Source organism: Sardina pilchardus, chromosome 14 (assembly GCF_963854185.1).
Source record: "Sardina pilchardus chromosome 14, fSarPil1.1, whole genome shotgun sequence".
Lineage (NCBI taxonomy): Eukaryota > Metazoa > Chordata > Actinopteri > Clupeiformes > Clupeidae > Sardina > Sardina pilchardus.
Genome location: NC_085007.1, coordinates 14,558,828 through 14,574,124, shown reverse-complemented (window position 1 = coordinate 14,574,124; position 15,297 = coordinate 14,558,828). Strand labels below are relative to the sequence as shown.

The 15,297-nt window shown below is 39.3% G+C and overlaps 1 protein-coding gene and 1 long non-coding RNA gene across 2 annotated transcripts; both read left to right on the top strand.

Annotated features, from left to right (window-relative positions):
* Nucleotides 1-372: 372 nt before the first annotated feature.
* LOC134101326 (uncharacterized) lies at nt 373-3,109 on the top strand. Its single transcript, XR_009941366.1, has 6 exons — nt 373-611; nt 1,434-1,530; nt 1,656-1,747; nt 1,973-2,052; nt 2,174-2,305; nt 2,535-3,109. It is a non-coding gene; the product is annotated as an uncharacterized LOC134101326 (long non-coding RNA).
* A 648-nt stretch (nt 3,110-3,757) lies between these two features.
* Nucleotides 3,758-15,297, top strand: LOC134100597 (interferon-induced protein 44-like). Its single transcript, XM_062553882.1, has 10 exons — nt 3,758-4,081; nt 5,882-5,939; nt 6,343-6,366; nt 7,849-7,905; nt 8,620-8,662; nt 9,618-9,822; nt 12,504-12,653; nt 12,783-12,954; nt 14,028-14,128; nt 14,405-15,297. The coding sequence occupies exons 1-10, from the start codon at nt 4,040-4,042 to the stop codon at nt 14,570-14,572; spliced, it is 1,020 nt and encodes a 339-aa protein (XP_062409866.1). The 5' UTR covers nt 3,758-4,039; the 3' UTR covers nt 14,573-15,297.

Sequence of the window (15,297 nt, the reverse complement as noted above, 5' to 3'; positions counted from 1 at the left end):
TAATGATTAAATGAGACGGATTAAATGAGACGGATATGCGGAGCATTTCTCTCCCTCTCCATTGACCAAAACGTTGCTCTGGCATCTCTGCTGGACTGACTGAGTTATAGGCTACGTCGAGTGAGAGAGCCAGCTGTGAGGTACGCTGTAAAACATTCGAAAACTCTGAAACTGCAATCTGACATGCCGAGCGTGATGTCTCTTTTCTCTGCTTGTCACCAGCGCGGTGTCTTCGGGTTTTTCCGTGTTTTCCGGTATGAGCCGAACCTTCATTTTATTAGGGCGGTCTTATGTTGCCCCCTTGCGGTTGCACTTTTACACTGTTAAATATTACTGTGATTTCACAATACCATACAGTATTATTGCACAGTAAATTACTGTACTCAAACATTTACTGTAAAATCACAGTAGCTCTATCACATTACAGCACCTTGTTGTGAAATTTGAATTGCACTTGAACCGCACAGCATTGTGGGGCGATTTCTAACGTTCACCCCTCCCACCCGCACCTGCCACCCTCAACTGAATTTTCAACTCAGCCGTCCACCAGTGACTTCAATTATCACTTTTCTGCATGTGTAAGCTGTACAAACTCTGCCATCATATCCAAGGTAAGAAGTACAGTGCTTTTGTATGTTATTTAGAAACGGGAATTTAATTAAAAATATATATATTGGTGTTATACTAATGTTTACCAAAACCCGTTGTGTTAGAAGTGGCTGGCTAGCCATTAGCTAGCGAGCTAAGAATCGCTAACAGTTAGCTTTTTCAATAGCTAACTTCACGATTATGTGCAATATCTGGAATGGTAGTTAATATCATATCCAACAATACGTCTGTGTAAGATGTCGTTGTGAATGTAGTTTTAGTTTGAATGAAATATCAGGCGCAAGTAACGTTTACGTTAGCTATCTTTAAAGTGGCTGATTATAGCCATGCAGGCTAACATTAAGTTAACATTGCAGACACAGATGAGAGTTGTTAACGTTAGCTACTTTCCTTACTAACGTGACTTTTAAGAATTGTCATGGGACATAGCTTAGGTAGATAACTTAATTTAAATTTGATATACAGTAGTGCTGATACAAAGGGAAAGAGGACCACGGACCAGTAAAACTAATGAATGTAGTAATTTATCTCCCACCTTAACCTTAACTAAACTGCAGTTTAGTATGGCCATTGTCATTAACAGACGTGTCAAGGATGTGAATGGGGGTATGATGCACTTTAGGTTGTGAAGGGTAGTGTTTGGCTTCATGTTCTTAATTTCATAGCCCTTATTTATCCCTTGTCTGATATACCTAATCTGCGCCGAACTATGTGTTTATTTAAAATGCATATGAGTGTAGTAGTGCTTCAGTGATGATCTTTTTATCTTCTGTGTGTTTTGCAACTTATTAATCTTAGTCTCCCTCTGTTCCCTCTGTTAACAGACATTGCATTGTGAGGACTGGTGCCCTGGGAACACTGAGCGCATTCTCGAAAATTCCAAATTTGTGCCACTTCCATACGAAGACAGCCCAGAATAATGTAGGTCCGGCCCTGCACACATTCACATACAAAAAATGTACAGAATTACATATAGCATTATGATGTGTGCATTTATTTGTACTTTTATCCCCTCTCCTCCTTGTCTGTTTGTTATGATTGTGTAGTGGGCTCCATCAACCATCCCGGGTAAAGTCGGTCTGTCCTGATTGCACTACTTGCTAATTGATGACGTCTAGAAGCCATAGCTGCTTCCCTCGTAAGTGTTAATGTGTTTTGAATGTATTTATTGGTACCATTGTGAGTGCTCTACTGTGAATGAATGCAGCTACTTAAAATACTATACTCTTGAAATATCCATGTTTACCATTGTGTTGGTGGTAATGTAAAGTGTTGTGAATATCTGCCAAACTGATCATATTCATTATTTCAAGTGTATTGTATAGAATGCATACTTATGTTAAATCCTATCTTTTATTGACAGTGCCCTCACAAATAAACTGATACCAGGAATTAACATACAGTAGATGGTGATGGTGGTGGTGGCAAGGGTGCCTTCACAAGGTAATTATAATATCTGTTTGTACATTTCATTGACATTTTCTTACTTATTTTTTAATGCTTCATTTTTTAAATCTTGCTCAACAATGACAAGGTGTATGACAATTGCTGTTTTATTTTTTAGGTGCCATGTCACAATCTCAGTGTGGAGCCAAAGGCTGCTATTGCAAGTCAGATGGGGGACGATCGATGTAAGGCATCAGAAAGGTGGTGTACATACAAAGGCTGGAGCTGCTGGAGACAGTGTTGCACTTAGGTATGATATCACACAGATATACTATTGCTCAGAACTGTGGGGTCACTTTGAAATATCCTTCCTATCAAAAGAAAAGCACCCGACATCTGCATTACTTATACTGTAACTATTGCATCTGACTTATAGGTTGCTAATGTGGGTATTTTTTTTATTTGTCACAAAAGATTACTAGATTGAGTAGTTTGTATTACTTATATTCATGGACAGGGCCTATTGTACTCTTTTACAGATACTTGATTTACTGCCGATGGTACCATCAGAGCACCACCCTACCCCTGCAGGACCAGAAGAGGACGGACAGGGGGCCAAAATTTTTTAACACTCTGACCATGGACTATTTAAACCATTGAGGTAACGCAGACGTCTGATCCCACTTGGCTAAAACAGAAGACTGAGGAGGAGTTTCTTTCCTCATGCCATTCGCATCCTGAGCACACATACTGCATTACATGGACTTGCCATACTGCACTTACACACTGCACTATTTACCCCCTGACTCATTCCGTGTCAAATCAGACAAGGTTATGCTGCACCGTCTCAGGCCTGTACAATATTTTTTTGTTCAATCCTATGTCTTCATATGATAATGTTTGTATGGCCTGCTCAATGATTTTCATTGAAAAGTGTTCATTAAAAGTTCAAATGGTATTTTCTTTGTTGTTGCTTTTATTGACCAGATCCAAAACATGTTGGTATAGGTCAGGTAAATCACAAATCAAATGTTCAAATGTACAATATCTTTCACTGTAAATTCACAGCAAATTGCTGGCTACTGAGTTGCATTACTTTTACAGTAAAAATGAAAATATACAGTATGGTATTGTGATTATACACAACATGATACTGTAAATTTACTCCAAATTGCTGGCTACTAAATTGCATGACTTTTACAGTAAAAAATAAAATGTACAGTATGGTATTGTGATTATACACAACATGATGCTGTAAATTCACAGCAAATTATTGTGAATTTACTGTGAGATAGTACCGGTAAATTACTGTGAAAGTCATGCAATTAGTAGCCAGCAATTTACAGTAAATTCACAGTGAAACATTTTACAGTGTAATTAAAGTCCCGATGCTTCGGGAGTCCCGATGTGCGGGAAAGAAAGGAGCATTCTCAACCCGTACCATCTGTATATGATTATATTTTCTTATTCATTAACACTAGCCTACTTCTGCTTTCACTTTGATATTAATATTTGATAGAACTGTTTAATTTCAGAGATAGAAGTGAAAGAAGACTGTAGGCTACTTAATACGTAAAGTAAACTTAGAATGTGGACTGTTCAAAGGCCTAAAGAAAAGAACGAAGATACATTTACAATGTGCTTTTACTTAACAATTAAATTATAATGTAATTCCGGATCAAAGTTTGGGACCTGAATAAGATCCTACTTGAAGGAGTTAAATGAAGCTTCACTCGTTGAAGGAGTTGCCTACATCGACTGAAGACCAATCTGCGGAGCAGAGGTTCTGAGGCTTGCAAAGGGCACAATCAGACAGGATGTGGTTTTTGCAGTGAGATGTCCCTTATTTCATTCTCAGTGGAAAATTATATAATTTTAAGAAACCTTTGGCATTTGAATATGTTTTGATAATATTTCTAAACAGGCCTAGCCTAGCTGAGTTAGTGGTTACAACAGCAAAAAATTGCTGTAAACAGCTCTTCTTTCAAGGAAAAACGTTACAGGTCGCAAATCACATCCTGTCTCATCGCACCCTGGGAGGAGCATGGGCTATGCTTTCAGTTTCACTTTGACTTATTACGTGGGGGTAAGTGACATTTTACAATCTTGTGTTGTTATTTAAATATTAAGTGTAATAATTCTTAAATAAGCTAGCCTAGTAAAGAAATGTTAAAATAGGGCTGGGACAATGCATCAACGTCTACGGTTAGTTCGACGCAAACAATATGTCGGTTCAAAATGCGAATCGATTAGTTGTCAAAACAAAAACAAAAAACACACACGCACTCGTATAGGCTATCTCAAATGGACCCCACCCGGAGCTGCACCGATCCGCAACTTCTGGTCCGCGAGGCGTGGAGTGAAGGCCCGGTGCTTCAATAATTTGCTGCGCAATTGACCAAGCAACCGCGGACCGACAGAAAAAGAAAACAAAAGTTTCAGCAATCAGGAGGAAATAGGCTACTTGGTAATTCGATGTGATTAAACATAGAGCCACACAATTAAGGAGAAACTATGCAGGATTGGCGATTTCATCTCCGGTTTCGGTTTCACTTTTCGTTGTCGCTCGTTTTATGCATATCTCTCTGCAGAGCTTCTCCTACAGCTTTAGCGTGTATATTAGGCCTATAGGCTATATATAGTTATAAATTGCAAGCGTGGCTCTTCTTGTTCCTTCCAGCTGTAGGCTAAACAAAGAGCGATTGCCTCCTAGACAAACTGCAGCTGCAAGGACACTGGGGGCGGGAGGAAATATGACTGTTTTCGATAAAACTGGTCAGTCAAGCAAAACAACGATTCCTAAGCGATTTTATTATGACTATGAAAATGTTGCATAGGGTCTCTTTAAGTGGTATGAGCGTTCATTGAATGCATGCGTGTGAGTGTTTGTGTGACAGAAACTGAAACTGAAACTATTCGATAACTTAGGTGGCAAGCTCCGCTTCAACCTTTCGGAAGGCTATTTCGTTTTTTAAATACATTTAGCCTAATAGAACAACCTGGATTCTTGAAACAGAGCAGAGACTAAGCACTCAGTAGGCCTGTTGTTCAGTCAGGTAGGCCTACTAGGCCTATAGATGGTCAAAAGATTGTAAGAGGCCTAATAACTTGTCATTTTATTGATGACAGTTGGAATCTTGTCTCCTTCAATTTGACAACACTCAGTATTAAGAAATTCATGTTTTTTTTTTTTTTTATTCAGATATATGTAAATCAACATGTATAGCTAGGCTATTAGTCAATTAGTGGGGAGATAATCGAATCGAAGTGAAATCGAATTGGACTGAAAAAAGGAATCGTTAGATAAATCGATGCATCGAAAAAATAATCGCTAGATTAATAGTTTAACAAAATAATCGTTTATCCCAGCCATACTCTAGAATCAAAATATTTGTGCATTAGTCACTTGGTGAGCTTGTATGAGTTTGTGTGACATGTGTTTATTTTAGGCACAAGGAGTTGTTGTCTAAAGGCGATCAATTCTAATGCCATATGGATTGGGAGTCTAGGGTTACATACACACATGGCAACAATTTTTAGACCCTTTCAAGTTTTCCACACTATGTTTCAGACTAAAATTGATTTAATTAGTTTTTTTTCTCATCAATCTATACACAATACTCCAGCACTTCAGAAAAAGCAGGTGTTTTGTTAATGTAATGTATATAAAAATGAAAGACAGAAATAATACATTTACATCTAGGCTAAGTATTCAGACCCTTTGTTATGATGCTTGCAATCCAAGAGCATAGTCACCTCCGTCATTCTCAAATGGAAATGATTGGAACAACCAACAGTCCTCCTCCTGGCAAATATTCATTTAATGTTGATGATCTCTTGATCAATGTTTGTTCTGACTGAAAATGACAATGTCACATGTCAAAAGGTTGTAAGACAACGTGGTAGAAACGAGGAAAAAGAGAAGATGTTTCCATTCATAAAAGGTTAGCACATTCTGTATTACAGATCTTCCACTATTTCTGCTTCAACAGCATCCATCTTTCTGCCCTTATGATTTGTTAGTGTATCAATTTAAAAACCATAGATGTGCCACTAATTAGGCCTATATCACATTAAATAAACAGTCCTAACAGTCACACCATTGGATAATTCCCCATTTACTGCTTTTATAAATGGGATATTGATCAATTTATTTTGCCATTTTTTTACAATAATTTACAAACCCTCTTTTAATGTCAAAGTGAAGGCTGATTTCTATAAACTGTTAATTCATTAATATGTAATGCAAAATAAGCAATTGCCTAAATATTTACCTCCTTCAAGCCAGTATTAGGATACTGGATACTGCAATTTTACTCATTAAGTACTGCATTTTTCTTTTCAAAGCTGTTCAAGATGTGCTCAGAGATGGTGAGTCGACAAACAGACACAGACACACCCACTCTCTCTCGCTCTCTCTCAATTAAATTCAAGCTTCATTATAGGATGACAAATATGTTTTAGCTTTATTAGTGTAGCATGGCGAGGGTAAAGTTGGTATTTTTGGTGTTGACTACGCCACCTGGAGGAGTTATGCTCCCCCAGGAAATAAGTAAAGAAAGATTGGCTCCGATACAGCCAGGAAACACTTTAGATTGAAAGGCACACAGGTTCGTTGCAATTATGAGACAGAGACAGAATTCTATAAATCAATAAATACTTGTTTTTATTGTATTCCAAGAGCACATAATTGTCAGAAAGGCAATGGCTTTAGAATAGAAAGCAGATGGTCAGTTTATTCTGCACAAGAGAAAATACACAGTATGGATGATAACCAACACAAATCACATACTGTAACAGAACCAGAAAGTTAACCGGAGTGGTAGTGCTGTGCGATATGGACAAAAAGTTATTTCCCGATAGGCAATTCTATACCACGATAGCGATATATATCCCGATATAGCAGACACCGTGCTGGTGACAAGCGGAGAAAAGAGACATGACGCTCAGCATCTCAGATCGCAGTTGCAGAGTTTTCAAATGTTTTACAACCCAGCTGGTATCTGCCGTTCATTCCGACATATCCCCACTCCGACATTGATGTCCAATTGTCGTAGTGGAGGCATGTCTCTTTATGGAAAAGGTCCCACCACTCCGACATTTTCTGTTTTCATGGTCACAGTGGCGGGATTTAACTTTTTTTTCAAACGTGCAATTGACATGACATGAGGTCATTAATAGGCTATTAATGTCATAACTATTAGGCTATCATTAGGCTTACTAGGCATGGCTGTAGGCAGCTATGAGGCCACTAGATCTGGACCTCATCAGTTTTGAGAGCTGGAATTTGGCAGACGCCTTTAAGTATTTAAACTGCTCAACTATGTAACTGTTCGACCACAATTGACTGACAATGGGTTACCATTGAAAACATAGGCTGAAAAAAGCAACACTTGCCCCAATAATGTTTCAATGGCTGAATGAAAAAAGACAGTTATCCTCCAGAGGAGTTGCTGCTTACTGTACATCTCGTGACAGTGCGTCTAGCTGTGCTTTATATACGCCTTTCACTATAGACCAGGTTTTTCTTGGTCAGTGGCGTAATGCTTTTTAGATGGTGTAAGATAGCGATTTTTAGATAATGCGCCAGACCACACCATAGTTTGTTAATTGCTACACCTTTCAGTACATTGTTAAATAAAAGAGAAGCGCATGGCGAAAAATTTGAGTGTAAGATAGGGATAAGTTTTGCATTGTGATAAGGACATGCAATACGCTGCATTTCTGATTGTCAAAATAGGGCCCATTATTTCTCTTGTCTGTTTGTTTGTCCATTATTAGTCTATATGTATGCAAGTGTGCTGTTGTGTAATATATGTGTGCTCTCAATGATGACTGTTGTTTTAATCCCAGGTTTAATGAGCGCCACTCTTGTTCAGCGGGCGCCACCACTTCCTGTTTTCACATCTGGTGAGTACAAACAGACACACACACACACACACTCTCTCTCACTCTCTCTCAATTCAGTTCAATTCAAGTGAGCTTTATTAGCAGGACAAATATTTTCGCATTGCCAAAGCAGAACATTTGGACATACATTTACATAAAGAATGCTTGGAATACAGTACATGGCAAATAGTTCAAGTTCAAGATTATTGTCATGTACAGTGCTTATAAAATAAATAATGAAATTCATTGTGCTCAAGTGTCCAGAATAAATTAAAAAGAAAAATAAATAAATAGATACTATACAAAAGGGGGGTTGGGGAGCACCAAGGGACACCCAAGAGCAACAAGGGCAAGGAAAAACTCCCATTCAGGAAGAAACCTTGGGCAGATGCACGGCTCAAGGGGCCAACCCAACTGCTTGGGGTCGTGCTAGTAGAGGGAGCATGTAAATGTGTGTGTGAGTGTGTGAGGGCAAGGGAATCCTAAGGGCAGGCATGTGTGATGTCTTGGGTGGAGTGGTATATGTATATATAATATATGTATATATCCTAGATTATGATGTTAAGTCTCTCTCTCTTTCTCTCTAAATTGTGGGTAGCACTTGACTTGAGTGTGTGTGTGTGTGTGTGTGTCTGCTGTTTTACTCACTGCTCTGCCGTCCAGCCCTAAAACAGGTTGACAGATTGTGAGTGTGTCTATGTTTGTATCTGAATATGCTCTGTTTGTGATACTCAGCGGACAGAGAATTTGACCTTGAATGGAGGAAAACAAAGTGGGAGTAAGTAATTTTGTCCTTTTTTTTGTTTCCGATGAGGAGGAGGAGGATTATGTTAGTGTTGATAGTGATGAAGGCATTGGCCGTAAATGTGACCGTCACCATATCATTTGTAAAACTTACTGAAAACATACTAAACTAGAAAAGCACTCAGAGAGCGCAGACCTCCGCCTGCATTGTTCTTCCTACTGTAGGTTGTCATATTTGAACCGAAACTATTCAGATCGCCACCACGTGGCCATACCATGCCATTACACCACTAAGCTAAATAAAATGCCTCCGGAATCGGAAACGGAATTAAGGATCACTCCCAAAATGTAATTGTTTCTTCCTTGGGTCATGTCCGACCTTCCCTTTCATCGACATCCGTCTATTACTTTTTGAGTTATCTTGCTAACATACAGAAAGACAAACAGACAGACAGACAGACAAACAGACAAACGCCGGTCCCCGATGAAAACATATACCTCCTTGGCGGAGGTAAATGAAAAATACTGCAACTAGAAAAGCAATCAGAGAGCGCAGACCTCCGCCTGTATTGTTCTTCCTAGGTTGTCATACATTTGAACTTAAACAGATCACCACCACATGGTCATACCATGCCATTACACTGCTAAGCGAAAAACATAAACGGCTCTGGAATCCCGATGGTGATACAGATCACTCCCACTCCTATTGTTTCTGACCTTCCCTGAAAATTTCATCGAAATCCATCCATTACTTTTTGAGTTACCTTGCTAACAAACAGACAGACAAACGCCAGTCCCCTTGGCGGAGGTAATTATTTATTGTAATAACCTGCACAAGGACAGTGTATCAATGAAAGATGATTATGTCAGGTCAATGATGAATGGATGTAGTTACTATTAAAAAAATCCACAACACAGTTTTATATAATAAAGTGTAAACTATCAGGTGTTCTTGGCTGAACTCTGCCTCTAATATTGTCCACCTCTAGCATTGGCAATAGAAACAGGATGGAAAAGGAACTGAGAGAATTCCGTCTGCTGAATTCCGAACTCAAGCACCTGCGTATCCTGCTGCACGGGCCGGTGGGAGCTGGGAAGTCCAGCTTCATCAACTCCATCAACAGTGTTTTTCAGGGCCAGATATGTGCAGGGGCTCTGGTTGCTGCAGAGTCTGGCATCACTTTCACCAGAAAGGTAAGCTGGAGTCTCATAGATAAACTTGTGCATCTTTAGGCAACTTGTCCTTATTTGCATTAAAGGGACACTTCACCAATTAGCATTAAGCTTTGTATCTTTTGAAAACCAGTCATGTTTTTGAATGGCCGTGCATCATTCCCTCAGTTTGCCTTGAGATGGGAGAAATACAGATTTCAATGAAACCCATGAATAGGACTTCCTGCTTTCAATGATGTAAAATGATGAGTCCAAGTCCAACATTGTCCAACATTGAAATCCGTATTTCTCCCATCTCAAGGCAAACTGAGGGAATGATGCACGACCATTCAAAAAGATACAAAGCTTAATGCTAATCGGTAGTAATGGGCGGTATAAACGATATGCGATATAAACGATATAAAACTGGCCTGTGATAGAGATTTCATTTCTATTGCACTATCCGGCACTATCGCAGTATGCATGTTGATGACGAAATTCAAGGCTCCAGTCCAGAGTGTGACCACATGCACATACGCAACTTTTTAAGAGTGCAACCAAAGATCCGCTTTAACCCTACTTTTTTACTGCTGTTTTGGGTTATGTATGTATATCACTTTTATGTTTTCATTGTATTGCTTATATTGACACTATTTACTGTATTGTTTAAGTAGCTATTCTCTATAGTATGATCAACTGCTAAATATAATTATTGTGTTGTTTGTATGGCGCTTTAGACAAAAGCGTCTGCTAAGCACCACCATAACCATAACCATATCACTCCCAGAGTGATTCTTATTGATTCCACTTCATTTCTACCCCTCTGAATGCATGCCAAGTTTTGTGGAACTCCGGGGCCATACAATAAATTAATTTATGTGTACATTTTAATTTTGTTGTGACCAATTTTTTTTTTAATTATTGTTGACAAAATTCAGGTTGGAATACAATGAAAAGTACATGTTTTAAGATATCACAAAATCACTGAAACAGAACAATTATCCCCACCCTCCCCAACCCATGGCAACTCCCCAAGAAACAAAAAGATATAATAGAAGAATACAGATATAGTACAAACATTATAAAAAGAATAGTCAAGTACATTAATGCTGCATCCTTTCTTAGGGCGTACTCACACTAGGTACGTTTCACCCGTACCGTACTGGAGCACGGTTGCCTCTGGTCCCTGGTCTGCGCTCACACTACATATATCAAACCGTACCTGGGTACGATTGAGTTGCTGTGTTCTAGAATCTTTATGCAAACGTGTGATTGTTAATTGGAACGTTATTGTTTATTTCGTCATTAATGACATCCTGTGCTCCATGTGTACCGTACCAGAGTCCACCTCCTCGAAGCGTACTAGCGTACCGTACCCCAGTACGGAACGAAGCGATCACAATGGTCAAATAAACCGGACTTTAGGGGCAAAGTGTACTCGGGTACGGTACGAATTACCTAGTGTGAGTACGCCCTTAAACCAAGGTGTAAACTTCATCCCATGAATGCAAAGTTTTCTAACTAACCATGTAACCGGACCACAGATCTCTCCATCATAACTATGTCTAGAGAAGAGTTGTCCCACTGCTGCCATGACAATGTGTGAAGCGGTTTCCACCGCAAGGCTAACATTTTCTTTGCTGGAGTGAGACCAGCCCATAGTATACGCTTCTGCTGTAGGGAGAGTTCTAAAGTAGAGTCATCATTAAGTAAAACGTAAAAGTAAGGTCGGTGACAGTGGAATATTTTACTCCAAGCAGATCACTGAAAGTGGGACACAGATGTCTCCAAAAGGCTAGCACATTGGGACAGTCCCAAAACATATGGAAAAAAGTCCCTGAAACATTAAGTGTACATAGACGACAATTCATTTATGTGTCCATGTCCATCCATCCCATAATTTCATGTACTGTATAGCACCACCTAGTTGGAAATTAAAGAGCTAAAATGAGGCATTGTAATCACAGGTATCTTTGGTTGACAGGTTCAAAACTACAACATTGGAAGTGTAGGATCATTATGACACCCTCTAAATGTATTCCAAGTTTTGTGTAATGTGGTTCATGGGGGACCATACAATAAATTAATATATGTGTACATTTAGTGACTGTACACTACGGACATGCGCACACACACACACACACACACACACACATAAAGATACATGCACACACATGCAAGCACACACATAAACACACACACAGAGACAAGCACAGACACACATGCGCACACACACACACACACACACACACACACACACACACACACACATACTGTACACACACACACACACGCACCTGCAAGCACACACACATAAACACACACTTGCATGCACAAACACCCCCCCCCCCCCAACACACACACACACACACACACACACACACAAACACGCACGCACATATAAACACACGCATACACACACACCCTATTACCCACACAGACACATAAAACATGCACACAAATATGGGCAGGCAGACACACACACACACACACACACACACACACTCCAAAGTGGCAATTCAGAGAAACACACATACAAGCAAGCGCACACATGTACACAATCATTTACATAAAAGTTGCAGTGAGTAGGGGATGGAGTAGAAGATGAAAACAAAGAGCGTGATTTATTTTTGCGGAGAGAATGTGCAGGACTGAGCGGTGGTCATTTTGTATCGCTTTGTGGTACATCTAGTTAATCATATTTTTGTTTTCCTCTCTTTTAGTACAAAACACATAAATTCAGAAATGGGAATTCTGGACGTCTGCCCTTCGTGGTAAATGACATAATGGGTCTTGAGAAAGGGAATTCTATCGGAGTACACCCCAGTGACATCATCAATGCATTAAAAGGTCATGTTAAAAACAATTACAAGGTATGTTTCACATGTCAGTCTGAAAGAGTATGAGTTTACTCTGTTGTCACAAGAGCAGCTCAGACAAGCTCACCCAGTTTGCTTACAGAATGTCTGAAAGGGTATGTCACTTTCACCTTTCTCCTCTAGTTCAATCCAGTTTCTCCACTGTCTGTGGGAGACGCTGACTATGTCACCAACCCTTCTCTGAATGACCGGGTGCATTGTTTGGTCAGCGTGATCCCATTGGACAAGATCTCCATCATGGATGACGAGGTCATCAACAAGATGCGAGCTATCAGAGAGGCTGCCAGTGAGATGGGTAAGAACTACTGAAGTAAAGTAGGGAGTACAGTAGGCCTGTACGAAGCTTGACTTGAACACATACACATACGCACACACAAACACACACACACACACACACACACACACACACACACACACACACACACACACACACACACACACACACACACACACACACACACACACACACACACACACTCACACTCACACATACAGGTGCATCTAAAAGAGATAGAATATCATGGAAATGGAATTTTCCAGTCATTTATTGAAAAAACTGAAACATATAATCTAGATTCAATACATATAAAATTAAATATTTTGAGCATTTTTTTTATTTTAATTATTGTTATTCTAATCTTGTTAATGAAAATCAATAATCTAGAATCTCACAACATTAGAGAAAAACATATATTATACAGAACTAGGGCTGGGACAATGCATCAACATATTCAAAAAAATACTGCACGTCAGTTCAAAATATGTGAATTGATTCGTCGTCAAACCCAAAACAAAGTTGGCAGCAACGCGAGTGACGTGCAAGGCAGCACGCACTCGTTCCTCTATAGCAGCGTTTCTCAAACTATGGGCCGCGGAGCTGCACCGGTCTGCAACGTGGAGACTGCTGGTCGACGAGGCGTGGAGTGAAATTAGTGCCCGGTACTTCACCTGATCATTTTCTGCGCAATTGATCAAGCAACCGCGGACCGACAGAAAAAGAAAACAAAAGTCTCAGCAATCAGGAGGAAATACTTGCTAATTTTATGTGATTACTGTACATGTGAGTCAAAATGCCAAAAATGGTTTCCTGAACCTGTGTAAACTCTCTGTTGGGGCAGGGTAATGGACTTTTCCATGTTATTGTATTTTTTAGATGCACAGTTTACAAATTGAACCATATACTGTAGAGGTTCTCAACCTTTTTAGGACCAAAATGCCAAGGCACACCGACTTTTGGTTACTGACTAAGATGAATCTCACTCACGGTATTATAGGCTATAAAAGCTGGGTGCTCATTCTCATATGCTCATCATTTGGGTGAATTAGTGATGAACACTGTAAAAAAAACTCTATTGAACTATACTGCAGATATTCCTCAAGTCATTGTTGTTACAATGGTGGATAAAGCCTGCCCAGTGGTGAAGGAAGATCTGAGGAAGATCTACTTCAGCAAGAGGATCAAACAAAATGTATGTATGTTTGTGTGCTTGTGTGTAAGAGGGTCTCACACATTTTTGTCACACTTTCTGAATTCTCACATAAAAATTATAGTATGGTCTGTTACTGTTTGACCTGATATATTCTTTGTAAGGTAAATATTAAAATCTATTGAAAATAGATTAACTCTCATATTAAATGGGAATGAGCGTTTGACAATAGAGTAACAGACCCTTACACCTGTGTGTGTGTGTGTGTGTGTGTGTGTGTGTGTGTGTGTGTGTGTGTGTGTGTGTGTACGTGTTTAGATGCAGGAGTGCAGTAACCGACTTGGTGTTCCCATGAACTGCATTTTCCCAGTGAAAAACTACCACGAGGAAACCGAGTTGGACCAGGAAATGGACTGCCTCATCTTAACCGCTTTGGGACGTATTGTTCATTTCTCCCATGAATATATTGATTCTCTAGATGATTGATGGGCCAGTTGAAAGTCAATGTTGGTGACTCAAATGTCCTCATATACAGTATATCTCATGTAGTAAAATGATATGTAATGATCGTCTCTTTGAGTTAAAAACAAGTAACAATATATTACACTAATTGCAGTATTTCTGTTACAGTTTTTTTCAATTGCTAAAACACAATTTTGAAAACTACTGTAGAGTGGTTTTCTCAAAATTCACACAGGATTCACAAAACCACGCACCCAAACTGCAAAATACCTCATTATATCCTGCAAAATGAAGCACAGCAACCAAAACTACATACAGTATTATCAAAATCAATCTTTTGCACCTCATGGCACACACTTCATTCATTCACCAGATTTTTGTCTAACCAACTACACACTGTTATGCATAATAAAGAGCACTCTTGTCGTTAGTATGCTTTACCATAACACTAAAATAGTTCAAATTGTAGTTGTTCACATGCACATACAAATTTGCAGATACACACGCATGCTGCTGTTTTTTTTTTTTTTTACCAAACAAGTCAATGCAACATATGCACTGCAGATATACAGTGTTACATTTAACTCTCCCTCTCATTCTCACCCTCCCTCTTCCTCTTCCTCTCGTTGCAATGTCTTCATGAAAGGTGTTCATCTATGGTTTTACTGTATTGTTTTTGTCTTTGTGAAGCACATTGGGTTGCCCTGCCGGACAAAATGTGCTATATAAATAAAGCTGCCTTGCCTTGC